Source organism: Pseudophryne corroboree, chromosome 5, assembly GCF_028390025.1.
Source record: "Pseudophryne corroboree isolate aPseCor3 chromosome 5, aPseCor3.hap2, whole genome shotgun sequence".
In the NCBI taxonomy this organism is placed as follows: Eukaryota; Metazoa; Chordata; class Amphibia; order Anura; family Myobatrachidae; genus Pseudophryne; species Pseudophryne corroboree.
Genome location: NC_086448.1, coordinates 109351730 through 109365430, shown reverse-complemented (window position 1 = coordinate 109365430; position 13701 = coordinate 109351730). Strand labels below are relative to the sequence as shown.

At 42.6% G+C, this 13701-nt stretch overlaps 1 protein-coding gene and 1 long non-coding RNA gene across 5 annotated transcripts in view; one reads left to right on the top strand and one right to left on the bottom strand.

Moving 5' to 3' along the window:
• The window catches only part of PLXDC2 (plexin domain containing 2), a 1323386-nt gene that overhangs the window by 728294 nt on the left and 581391 nt on the right, over window positions 1-13701 (bottom strand). For all 4 annotated transcript variants that reach the window (XM_063921556.1, XM_063921557.1, XM_063921558.1 and 1 more), the window contains one exon: window positions 750-819. In XM_063921556.1, the coding sequence (XP_063777626.1) occupies window positions 750-819 (70 nt within the window). The remainder of the gene's footprint in view (window positions 1-749; window positions 820-13701) is intronic.
• On the top strand, window positions 12295-12740 carry LOC134928825 (uncharacterized). The gene is made up of 3 exons (XR_010178040.1): window positions 12295-12363; window positions 12443-12512; window positions 12667-12740. It is a non-coding gene; the product is annotated as an uncharacterized LOC134928825 (long non-coding RNA).

Sequence of the window (13701 nt, the reverse complement as noted above, 5' to 3'; positions counted from 1 at the left end):
AGGCATGATAATGTACCAGATTAATAAGACCAGTGCACTTTAGAAAATAAACCATATTCCTGTGCAGTATAAGTTAACATATGTATAATTCAAGTGCACACATGGAACCCGATCCCTAGAGGTGGAGGTGTTGCTCACCAGGGATTTCACCCCTGTGGGCCAGCCCGGCCATGTCCCTATCCATTTGATTTTAAAAGAACGTGTTGAAGTTGTGAAATTTCAGGGAAGTGTTCTAAGGAAGGGACGTTGCGGTCCTTTTATCAGGTACAGATACTGATGTCAATTTATCCTCTCAGTGTTTGTATATCATATTTTGCATAATATGTAATAATGAAGCTACCAGATTCTGAAAAGGGAAATACACATACAGTATCTTGCAAGACATTTATTTTTCAGCAGCATCATGCTTTATAGAGGATTATGTATGTCGAATTTGGTGACACACAATGGATGTAGTGTTCGCTCCCTAGGATAGATCCAGAATGCACAGGCAAGGAAAATATAACAATTGATAGAAAACTGTGACAAATGAATTTTCTGCCTAAAAGCCTCCAATCATTTCACTATTATGAAGCACATAAATGATTCTCCCCAGGTCTAAACTCCTAACTTCTCCAGGGAATGGATTTCTAATAGTATGCTACTTTGTGCTCCCAAGAGTAAGAAGCTACATGGGTATATTATTTTATTCAGGACCTGGAGCAAATTCATACACAATTTCTCAAGGAGAAAAGCAGAGAGGTACTTACCTCCAGTTGCCACTGTAATTTCACGCAGAAAATGGCCGTAAAACGGAAAATCAAAGGATAGGTTCACTCTCTGCAATGGACAATCACAGGACAGAAAGTCATTTTTTTGTGCATGGAGGAAAATGCTAAATTAAAGTCTTATGTCAAAGTCTGCTTTATTCATTATATTTCATGCTTTTCCTCAATACACTTCTTCAGTTTAGCTTCTAATAACATCCAGTATAAAGTGTTTGTCATGGAAACAATGCAGAAAATGTGATTGAAAGAGACTGTGGGCAACAGGAAATGCTTAGCATACTTTGAACATATTTCCTTTTGTTCGTCAAAATAGTTTAACCTTTATGTCTGAGAAAAGCAAATTCACTCATGTTGCATATTGTCTTCTGTAAAATGTTGCCTTTAGAAGCATCACAGAGATGGAACCTGAAAGGCTCTGCATTTATGTGGTATCTGTGAGATAGGAAAAGGAGGAAATGCAGTAATCTGTCTAATGCAGGACATGCTACACATTATAGGAGACACTTGATTTATAGTCTTCATATTTGTGAAGTATTAAGTATCCTTCAACATCACATGGAATAAATAGACTACACATGGCGTTCTTTAAAAAGAAATCTGACAAGAGTCAAGTCAAGAAAGTATTACTAGGCGGGCCACAAATTATGTTGAGACAGTTGTGTCTCGTTGCCTGTGCACAAGCACATCCTGGGCTGGAAACTAACAGGGCCCATAAATGAGGCAGGTGTCGGGGCAATTACCCGTTCTGCTGATGCCCAAGTCGGATGATCGCGGAAATCCAACATGTTGGAATACCTTGATTCGCAGATTTCAACCAAAAAATGATCGGGATTGGCAAGTCAGGGATTTTTAACATGCTGTTTTTTGCCGATTCTCGATAGGAGGATCAGATAGGCAGAATGGGGAATCAGGCCGTAACCGTAGACGTATGGCTCACATCAGCAAATCCATATTGTTACTCTGTAGTCTGTTCCTCTGTGCATAAAGAAGAATGCAGATGGTGACTCTCAAGAGCTCTGGTGGGCAGCTCTTTGAGCTTTTTCCAAGGCTCTATGGTTTGTATCTCAGTCCTGGCTGAAAACCGGAGCTGTGTGACTCTTTGGTGAAGGGAGGTTTAACAGGAGGACCAATAAGAAGTCTCAATTGCACACATTGTAGATACTCATTGGTCCCCAGCTCACCCTCTTTTGCAACTATTTTAAAGAAGTGAACAAAACTGCTATAGTTAATGTTATGATAGTGGGGATTTAAATAAGATCAAGCAACAAATGTATTAGCCTGTGAACTGCAGTTATCAGCGTGATTTTGGCGATCTAGCCACTAGATTTAAAGTAACAATAATTTAATAGGGAATCAAACCTGGGTTAATGGAGAATAATATCTTTGATAGAAATTTATGGCTCACATACTGTATAGAGCAGTGGCGTGCGGTGAGGTCAGTGGCTGGTGAGGCACTGCAGCCATAATGTCCGCCGAATCCTGTCGATGACCCCTACCACCACCGAGCCAATGCCCGCTACTGCCTCTGAGCCGGTACCCGCTGCCACCGCCAAAGGCTTACAAACTCGCCCACAATCAACTGACTCAGCCCTCCGCCACTAATTTCTATCTCAGTCCGATGCCGCCAATGCCCGCTGCCTGCTCATCATACTTGTAGTGTAGTGTACTTGTAGTGTAGTGTACATTTTTATAGTGTACATTTTTATAGAAAAAATAAATAAAATTAGTGTTTGGGACTGGGAAGGGAGTGGGAGGAGGACATGAATGCAATTTTGTTGTCCAGGGCTTCCATTAACTTAATGGAGAAGGGTCTGAATGGGTTAAAAAAAAATGCGTGGGGTCCCCCCTCCTAATTATAACCAGCCTCGGGCTCTTTGAGCCAGTCCTGGTTGTTTAAATACTGGGGAAGAAATTGGACAGGGGTTCCCCGTATTTAGACAACCAGCACCGGGCTCTTAGTCCGGTCCTGGTTCCAAAAATACGGGGGACAAAAGATGTAGGGGTCCCCCGTATTTTTAAAACCAGCACCGGGCTCCACTAGCCAGGGACATAATGCCACAGCCGGGGGACACATTTATGTAGGTCCCTGCGGCCGTGGCATTACCCCCCCAACTAGTCACCTCTGGCCGGGGTTCCCTGGAGGAGTGGGGACCCCTTAAATCAAGGGGTCCCCCCCCCTCCAGGCACCTAAGGGCCAGGGGTGAAGCAAACACACACACCATGACAGTAAAATTTTATTAATACACACTTACACACTCACACATACTTACCTACATCCCACGCCGGTCACGTCCACTTGTCCAGTAGAATCCAATAGGGCCGATACCTGTAAAAATGAGAGCGATTACCTACCTACATCCCACGCCGGTCACGTCCACTTGTCCAGTAGAATCCAAAGGGGTACCTGTAAAAACTGAACATTATGCTTACATATGATCCACAGGAGAGAGAGAGAGAGAGAGAGAGAGAGAGAGAGAGAGAGGGAGAGAGAACGAGAGAGAGAACGAGAGAGAGAGAGAGAGAGAGAGAGCGAGAGAGAGAGAGAGAGAACGAGAGAGAGAGAGAGAGAGAGAGAGAGAGAGAGAGGGAGAGAGAACGAGAGAGAGAACGAGAGAGAGAGAGAGAGAGAGCGAGAGAGAGAGAGAGAGAGAGAACGAGAGAGAGAGAACGAGAGAGAACGAGAGAGAGAGAGAACGAGAGAGAGAACGAGAACAAAAAAAAACCAAACTAACCTGCTGCTGCTGGAGCCGGCGGAGGAGGACAGCCGCACAAGCCGCTGCTGGCTGTCAGGTGATCGGGAGCCGGGAGGACGGAGCCAGACGGGGGAGGACGGGGGGGAGAGCTGCACACTCCTCAGGACCGCCGCCGCTGCTGGCAAGGTGAGCGGGAGCCAGAGGACGGGAAGGGGGGAAGCCGCAGACACACTGGCCACCGCTTCTCCCGCCTATCATTCACGCCGGGACCCGCCGCCTGCAACGCCGCATGTGGGTGATTGGACAAGCGGATCCAGCCCTGGATCCGCTGTCCAATCACAGGTGCCTCGCTGACATGGGGGTGGTGTCCCTGTCAGCGAGGCACTTGCCGCTTTCCCCATGTTTTTTCATGGGCTTTTACAGCCCAGTGCTAGGCTCCGCCCCCCGCACTGTCCCGTTCCCATTATCCACGGGAGGCACCTGCTGTCAGTGCCTCCCAAACTGCTTTAAAGCAGTAAAATGAGTAGGATTCAATAAAGAAGATACTTATGACACAGAATATGTGTCATAAGTATCTTCTTTTTATTATTTTAATAATGAATCACAGGGGAGGCACTGCCTCCCCTGCCTCCCCTGACTGCACGTCCCTGGTATAGAGATGGTGACGTTTCAAACCTCAAGTAAAGTAAAGGTTTGCTATATAAACTGCCTTAAACATTTGTACAGATATGTTCTTTTATACTGTGGCTTCAGACGTGCTTAAGAGGTCCCATGCGACATGGCCATACCAAGGGCCGAATTAAAATCTTATCACGGGTCCCAACACCTGCAAGCGCCCGCGGGCAGCTATTCAAATGTTTATTTCAGCTCGCTACCCCTGGAGGTGGCAAGCTGAAATGTGTGTAAAAGAGACCAATTTCAGTGCGCAAAACGGGTCTCCCAAATGGATCTTTTCATGCTTGTGGCCATTAGTTTAGTCATGCACAATCAGCGCGATAAGTGGGGCAATTGGATATTGCCCTATGATCTCCCGTCACTTTAGACGGGAGATCGGGTCTTATTAAACAATTGAATTACCCCCCCACGCGTCTTTTTCACTCAAAATATGTGCCTGTTACATATAAATAAAACAGGTGGAAGTGACAAAACTGCACTGCTGGAGTACACTGACCACTGGGACATTTGTGTACAACAGAGTCCGAATCTATGTAAAAAGGGCTCCGCTGTGAACAGTAATAGTTTTTGATCATGCCAAGTTCCGTTGTGCTTCTTCTTACTTAGTACATGTATAAAACCAATTCCTGTAGGGGTAAAGTCGCAGCCTACTAACTCTAGTGCATAGGTTCTCAAACTCGGTCCTCAGGAGCCCACACAGTGCATGTTTTGCAGGTAACCCAGCAGGGGCACAGGTGTATTAATTACTCACTGACACATTTTAAAAGGCCCACAGGTGCAGCTTATTATTTCACTTGTGATTCTGTGAGGAGACCTGCAAAACATGCACTGTGTGGGCTCCTGAGGACCGAGTTTGAGAACCTATGCTCTAGTGCAATGTGAGCGGCTTTTTACAATGCGACAAAGACAAAAAATGGAAAGAAAAAGAGTGCTAAATGTCTATAATGTGAACACTATAAAAAAGACATCTTTAAATAGGATTTTAATACCTACCGGTAAATCCTTTTCTTAGTCCGTAGAGGATGCTGGGGACTCCAAAAGGACCATGGGGTATAGACGGGATCCGCAGGAGACATGGGCACACTATAAGACTTTGAATGGGTGTGAACTGGCTCCTCACTCTATGCCCCTCCTCCAGACTCCAGTTAGAGAACTGTGCCCAGGGAGACGGACATTTCGAGGAAAGAATTTATTGTTTAAACACGGTGAGTGTCATACCAGCTCACACCTCGAACATGCCGCAGAACGTGGCATTCAATAGAACACCAGCCGACGGCATGAAAAATATACAGCAATATGCTGACCGAAAATGTAACACAACCTGTGTGTAAACACGACCAATAATAGCATACCGCATGCCATGGCATGAATAACGTCAGCAACAGACTTGACTGAAAAGAAACACCACATGAGTGTAACCACAACCAATAGCTGCAGATATAGTACGCACTGGGACGAGCGCCCAGCATCCTCTACGGACTAAGAGAAAAGGATTTACCGGTAGGTATTAAAATCCTATTTTCTCATACATCCTAGAGGATGCTGGGGACTCCAAAAGGACCATGGGGTTTATACCAAAGTTCCAGACCGGGCGGGAGAGTGCGGATGACTCTGCAGCACCGATTGAGCAAACATGAGGTGCTCATCAGCCAGGGTATCAAACTTGTAGAACTTAGCAAAAGTGTTTGAACCCGACCTAGTAGCTGCTCGGCAAAGTTGAACCGCTGAGTCTCCTCGGGCATCCGCCCAAGAAGAGCCCACCTTCCTGGTAGAATGGGCCTTCACCGACTTCGGTAACGGCAATCCAGCCGTAGAATGAGCATGCCGAATCGTATTACAGATCCAGCGTGCAACAGCCTGCTTAGAAGCAGGAGCCCCAATTTTGTTGGGAGCATACAGGATAAACCGAGCCTCTGTTTCCCCAATCTGAGCCGTTCTGGCGACATAAATATTCAAAGCTCTGACTACATCGAGAGACTTTGAATCAGCCAAGGCTTCAGTAGCCACAGGTACCACTATAGGTTGGTTCATGTGAAACGCAGAAACCACCTTTGGCAGAAATTGTTGCAGAGTTCTCAATTCCGCTCTATCCACATGGAAGATCAAATAGGGGCTCTTGTGAGACAAAGCCGCTAATTCTGACACCCGCCTTGTGGACGCCAAGGCCAATAGCATGACCACTTTCCAAGTGAGAAATTTTAACTCAACCTTTCGTAAAGGTTCAAACCAGTGTGACATAAGAAACTGCAACACCACGTTAAGGTCCCATGGTGCCACTGGGAGCACAAATGGAGGCTGGATGTGCAGCACTCCTTTCACGAAAGTCTGAACCTCTGGAAGGGCAGCCAATTCTTTTTGAAAGAAAATTGATAAGGCTAAAATCTGCACTTTAATGGAGCCTAACTTTAGGCCTGCATCCACACCTGCTTGCAAAAAATGGAGAAAACGACCCAGCTGAAATTTTTCCGTAGGAGCCTTCTTGGATTCACACCAAGACATATACTTCCTCCAAATACGGTGGTAAAGCTTCCCCGTTACTCCTTTCCTAGCCTGAAGCTGGAAATACCCTTTCGGGCCAGGATATGGCGTTCAACCGCCATGCTGTCAAACGCAGCCACGGTAAGTCTTGATACACGCCCGGTCCTTGCTGTAACAGGTCCTCTCATAGAGGAAGAGGCCAGGGATCTTCTATGAGTAAGTCTTGAAGATCTGGATACCAAGCCCTCCTTGGCTAGAACGGAACAATGAGGATCGCCTGAACCTTTGTTCTTCTTATGTTTATCACCTTCAGAAAGAGTGAAAGTGGAGGGAACACATAGACCGACTGAAACACCCACGGTGTCACGAGGACATCCACTGCTATTGCTTGAGTGTCCCTTGACCTGGAACAATATCCCTGAAGTTTCTTGTTGAAGCGAGACGCCATCATCTCTAATTGAGGAATTCCCCAAAGACTTGTCACTTCTGTGAAAACTTCTTGATGAAGACCCCACTCTCCTGGATGGAGATCGTGTCTGCTGAGGAAGTCTATTTCTCAGTTGTCTACACCCGGAACAAAGACCGCTAATAGAGCGTTTACATGCCTTTCCGCCCAGCGAAAAACTTTTGCGGCTTCTGCCATTGCCGCTTTGCTCCTCGTTCCGCCCTAGCGGCTTACTTACGCCACTACTGTTAAGTCGTCCGACAGAATTAAGACGGGCAGATCGTGAAGATGTTCCATTGTAAATAGCTCTTAATTCAAGAATGCTTATTGCAAACAAGCTTTCCCGGCTTGACCTTTTCCCCTGGAAAGACTGCTCCCCAGCCTCGGAGACTTGTAAAATAGGATTATTTTCCGGTGCATGTGCAGGTGAGACCCGGACCACATGTCCAACTGGTCCCGCAAAAACCACTCTGGCATTTGACCTGCTCACCGAATGGCCTCGTAGGCCGCAACCATCTTCTTAATCAACGGAACGTATTGATGGGTTTACACTGATGCAAATCTGATCCGACTCTGGATCCTCAGATCTCTTTTCACTGGAAAAAACAAACTCTCAACAGTTCAGTATCTAATCTTATTCCCAACTCCGACATCTGCGTCGTTGGGATCAACAGCGATTCTCTGTGTTGAAGAACTGTCAGAGAGAAACAACGATTTGTACCACTTGTTTCTTGACCTTGCCGTAGTCAGGAGAGCGTCCCAGTACAGAATAATAATGGCTCTTACTATTGAAGGAAAACCATCATACTGCCATCACTCCGGTGAAATGGCAATGACAATCCTGAATAGCAAACCCAGGTAAGCTTAATGCGGACGAAACCGCATTTAAACCCTCTTTCTTCTTTTACAGGTTGGAGATCCCTGCCCTGAGAGATTCCATCTTGTAGTTCAACTTCTTAAGTAGAAATCTTTTTGGGATTGTTCTGACCGAGCTGTCCGGGCTCAGAAGCACGAAAAAGCTTGAATAACAGCTTTTTTTTTTTGTGTGACAGGGACAGCAGGACAATGTCCTGATCCTGACCCAACTTTTGTATGGCGTCGCATACTACCTCCCTGTCCAGAGGAGAATCGATAAGATCTATTTGAAAAATCAGTGAGAGGAATCATCTGGAAACTCCAGTATGTCCCTCTTTGGACTCTATTCTTAACTCACTGGTCCAAGACCATTCCAGGACTGACTGAAGAGTATTAGACAAGTTCCCACCGGTGTGGGCCCCCGCAAGATAGACCCAGCGACATGCGGTGGATGTGGTAGAAACAGAGGACGATATCTGCTTCTGCGTACTTGAAAAGGCTGCAAACCTCTTACCTTTTCACCTTCCTCTACCTGCAAAGAAGGGGAACAAATGGTATCCAAACGGTCAAAATGACTGCATCCTACAAAAAATGCGTCACCAACCGTTGTGAGGGAACATAGCTCAAGAAGGTAGACTTACCAGTGGTATCTGCCGAGATCAACTTAACAAACCATCCCCAAACTAGGTTTCACCTTCATAGGGAAGAGACTCCAGTTCTTCTCGGAGTCAGCTTCAGCATTCCATTGGTGAATCTACAACGCCCTCCTAGTCGAGACCGCCATTGAATTGGCCCGCGAACCCAAGAGTCCCATACCTCTTGTAGTCGCACGGCAGTATGCTGCAATGTTCTAGATATGATCCAACTTAAGGACTATCCCATCTCTCCCCAGGGTAATTATATCGGATGACAAGGTAACCGACCATTTCTGAATACAAGCACTCCTCCATGCGCATGTAATGCAAGTATAATCAAAGCATATAATTAAAATATCACTTAGCTTCCTGTAAACGATCCTTTGTGACAGGGCCCCGTGCAGAACAGGGGTTGACTCTCCCTTTATTCTATCCACAGCGGGAAAAGAATAAACATTCGGACTCCTCGCGAGGATTTGAAATCATCTTGTCACGGCTGACCTAGAGCTTTTTCAACAGAGCGACCAGCACATGAGAAGGAATAACTTTACTTCAGCATTCATTATAAATGTTAATATGAATATACACATTTAAATACACATGTACACACATATATCATTGGCTCACTATAGATGTACAAGCTCTGTATTCTTCAATACCACATAATAAAGGTCTAGAGACCATCAAGCTTGTACTATCTAAAGATTCGAAACTGCTTCCGAACGAGATTACATTCCTATTGGACAGCATCGCGTTCATCCTGAATCATAATCTCTTTGAGTTTAATGACCAATTCTATTTGCAAAAACAGGGTACGGCGATGGGGACTAAGTTTGCCCCATCGTACGCCAACCTGTATATGGAAGCATGGGAAGAGATCTATGTGTATGGTTCTGCATTTCAAGATAACATTATACTCAAAGGTATATTGATGACCTTATTTTCATTTGGAAAGGGAATGAGAACAGCATTGACAACTTCATGCTATCTATACAATCCAATGAATTCAATTTGAAATTCACACACCTGAAAAATTCAAGAAGCATCGACTACCTTGATCTGACCTTAACTGGTCAATTAGGAGATAAGATAAAAACAAAAACCTATTTCAAGGAAGTCGATGCAAACAGTTATATTCCGAAGACAAGTTGCCATTATCCAGCCTGGAAAAATAGCGTCCCCTATGCACAGTTCCTTCGTTTGAAACGAAATTGCACTAATATAGAGGACTATTGGGAGCAGTCAAATTTGATTCAGCAAAGGTTTGTAGATAGGGGCTATAGTCTCGAGTCTATTGAAACAGCAAAACATAAAGCCTCTTTACAAAAAAGGGAGGTACTATTACAGCCTAAAGTCAAGACCTCGAACTATCAGCCATGTTCCAGACCCTTTGTAACACAGTTCAATCAGGAGAATCAATCTATCAGAAAAATCCTTGAACATCATTGGGGTATACTTTTAAGAGACCCTGTGTTGGGTCCATCTCTTCCCCCAAGACCCAATCTAATTTTTCAGAAGGCAACAAACCTTAAAAGTATTGTAGCTCCCAGTAAAATTGTGAGACCTAAAAATTCCAGCATGAGCTCAGGAACTATCATACCCACTAAAGGGTGTTACCCTTGCTCCAGATGCATATGCTGCAAATATATGGATCGGAAATCCTTTAATATCAAATTGGAGACAGGAAGATGGTATAAATTAACCCACCTAGTTAATTGTAACACTGAGTATGTAATATACAGGGTCACATGTGATTGTAACCTATCTTATGTGGGAAAGACAAAAAGACTTGCAAAAATCAGGATACAAGAGCACATGAGAAATGTGAGACATAAACTTCCATCGCACAGTCTCTCCAAACACTATGCCGATAAGCATAATTCAACTGTAACCAAGGACAACTTTACTTTTACAATCTTGGAACACATACCAGTGGATCCAAGAGGTAGCAGCAGAGATTTAACCTTAGCAAAACGAGAAACATTCTGGATATACACACTTAACACCTTGACCCCCAAGGGCTTGAATGAGGACATCGACATTGTCTCATTTTATAGCATTTCCCCTTTTTTTTTCCTTTATTACCTTTAAATTAACCTTCCATGGGCCAATGTCTGATCCCTACTGTTTAGGTTTTTTTTCCTTACTACTTAGAACACATCAATCTTTTTCGTGATAATTTTCTTAACTCATACCATTTTTCGGTCAGATTTATATAGGGTTCATTTATATATCCCGATGTTTAAAACCAAGTTTTTGGTATACTGGGCAATTGAAGCAGGAAAAGGTTGTATGTATAATATCCATTTAATAATTTAGGAATTGAAACACTTGATTGTGAGCTTTGGGATTATATGTTCTGTGTAAAAGTTTTGTAAAATGAGGGATCACGCTGATGTGGATTGTTTCCTAGTTCTGATATTATAACTATTCATCAAATTTATGGTAATTATACGATCCCATTGTTGTATTTAGCAAATTATAGATCCTTTTTATTAGTAGTAGGATTTACTCATTAGCCTGCACAAATCACTGTTGTTTATTGTTCTTGACACCCAATAGTGTGGGTAGATCCGAGTTTGGATTTACTACCTTTAGGGTGGAAATAATGTGTATATGGATAATTGAGAATAGGTAGATCGATGGATCTATATCCTAACACTGTCCATTTATGTTTAGCGGGTAGGTATAGATATAGTCACTAATTAGTACACTAATTAATAAATTAATCACTGATTTAAATGATTTTAATACCCATAGATGAGATATGGTACATAGTTTTTTTTTTTCTTTTCTTCTAAGTGTTAAATTGGTCTCATTCACAATTAAAGATTAATGACGTGATTAATGCACCACACTAATTAAATGTAATATATTATTAGCAATAGGATCTGATTATGGATAAAATATAAAATATTTTTTAGGAAGTCGAGCACATTATATTATCACTATATTACCATAATTATTATGTAGCCCTTTTGAAAAATCACTGACATAGTTAATATATGTAAATTGACAAGGCTTTGTATAAGGTAATACCCATCAATATCAGTGGTTCTGTTGGAGTTATTTGAAGTTATGATGTTAGTAGAATCTATTAGGGACATTGATACACGGAGCCCAATATCCGTGCAACGCAGAATTAATGTTCATGGAAAGCATAATGTTATCGCTTTACTAGAACATCGCATCAGGTACCATGAGACGCATTATCGGCGTCCGTGGAACGCATGACGCGCTTCCGCCGGAACCAGAAGGTACGGCTTTGGAACGCACACCGCCCGACAGGAATGGAACGCAATGTTGCATTCCGTGGCCTGTCTGTAGCGGAATGCACAGGTGACATAGTGTGCAGGACATCGTTAGGGATTTTTTCTGTATGATGCATGTCCCCAAAGGATTGTTTTACAAGCTGTAGGATCCATTGGGATCTTTTCAGGCAATTCTATTAAATGAAAGATGCAATTCCGCCGGGACCGCCGGTATTTCCGCCGGAACCGGAAGTCACGGCTGTGGAGCGCATATCGCTCGATAGGAGTGGAACGCAATTATACATTTCTCAATTTATCTAGAGCGGCGTATATAGTAAACACAATTTATACAATGTCTATTGTGACTCCTCTAAATGATACAAGTCCTTAACAGGTTAATCCACTAGCTATGATATCCACTAGTAGTCTAGTAGTCAATTAACTTAATTGAGGGACATAATTAGCTTGACAGGAAATGATGTCAATTACACAGGGGGTATATATAGGACTAAAGAGTTCACTCTCACTTATAGCTGTGAGGTGGACCTTGAGACAACACGCCAGGTAAATACCCTATTCCATTCAGTCTTTTTTATTGATTTAGACTTATCATATTTCCAACTAAGACATTCCATCTTTATAGGGTCTGATCGGATAATATCTCCTGATCTCATCCGAATTGCCAGTTTGTGAAATCTAAATAGAAGTTTCTGGTAGGTGAGCTTGACATCTAATTAATCAATAGTGTCATTAGGATCTCTTTCTAAATAATTTTGATTGTCACATTTTATATTTTAAGTTGTTGCTGCATTGGAGGTGATCTATTGCTAGTACCCCTTTCTAATCAAACACTCCATAACCCTATAGGAAATACATGGATGTACTATTGATGTACTTCAGCCAACACCCATAATTTGATGGTTTGTTAAGTTTCCACAGGTGAGCATATACTCTCATAAATGAGCACATACCTTAATCATATTTAGTATGTAGAAAAGACTATATCCTGTTTCGGCTACATATGAATCGTTTTAGTAGAATTCCCATCGGTTACAATCTACCTATTTCAGTATGGTCCCTCATTAACCACCATATGTATGTAGATACAACATGGACATTGATGTTTTGTTTTAACAAATTCATCGTATATCATTTTGTTAATAAGAGGCACATTTCAATATTAGTGGGAGAATCTATTGAAAACTGACCAGTGGTATGTTTAATAAATGTTTAACGACTATACCTAACTCCTGATGAGCACCATAATATTAATTGAGTGATTGGTGCCAACTATTGCATTTAAGAATCATTACTAATAGAATGATGCCTCATTTCTAAGATGTTTTTGTATTCTAATAGAAGTACAATTCTAATTTGTAGGAATACACGCTCAGTGAATTCATGCTCTGTTTGTATTCCCTTTGGTGAACCCATTCTTTGGTATGTACAATTACTTCATTTAATCAATTAAGTATCACGTGCACTAGATGCCATCCTTGGTCATTATGTAAACTGTTCATTAATTGATGTGTACTGAACTATATAGTTATATGGTATATATTTGGTATTTAAATTTGAACCATTCAGTAGGGATCCAATCCTTACTTTACACTCCATATGTTTTTCCTCCTCCTCCGATGTTCTCCTTACCTTTTTTTCAGTATATCCTCCCTTCTTTGCATTTCTATGTGATTTGTTTTGTATATAAAGCAGGTAAAATTTTATTAAATAATGAAGTAGTTTCATGAAGTTGAAATATATGTGAAGGGACACTGTTTGATATATATATTTTTTATTGGACCACCCAGATTTGCACCCCTGATGAAGTCCTAAGGGACAAAACGCGTTGGGTTTCAACGATTGTGCGTTTTCCGTAAAAACAGTGAACTGATCATTCATACT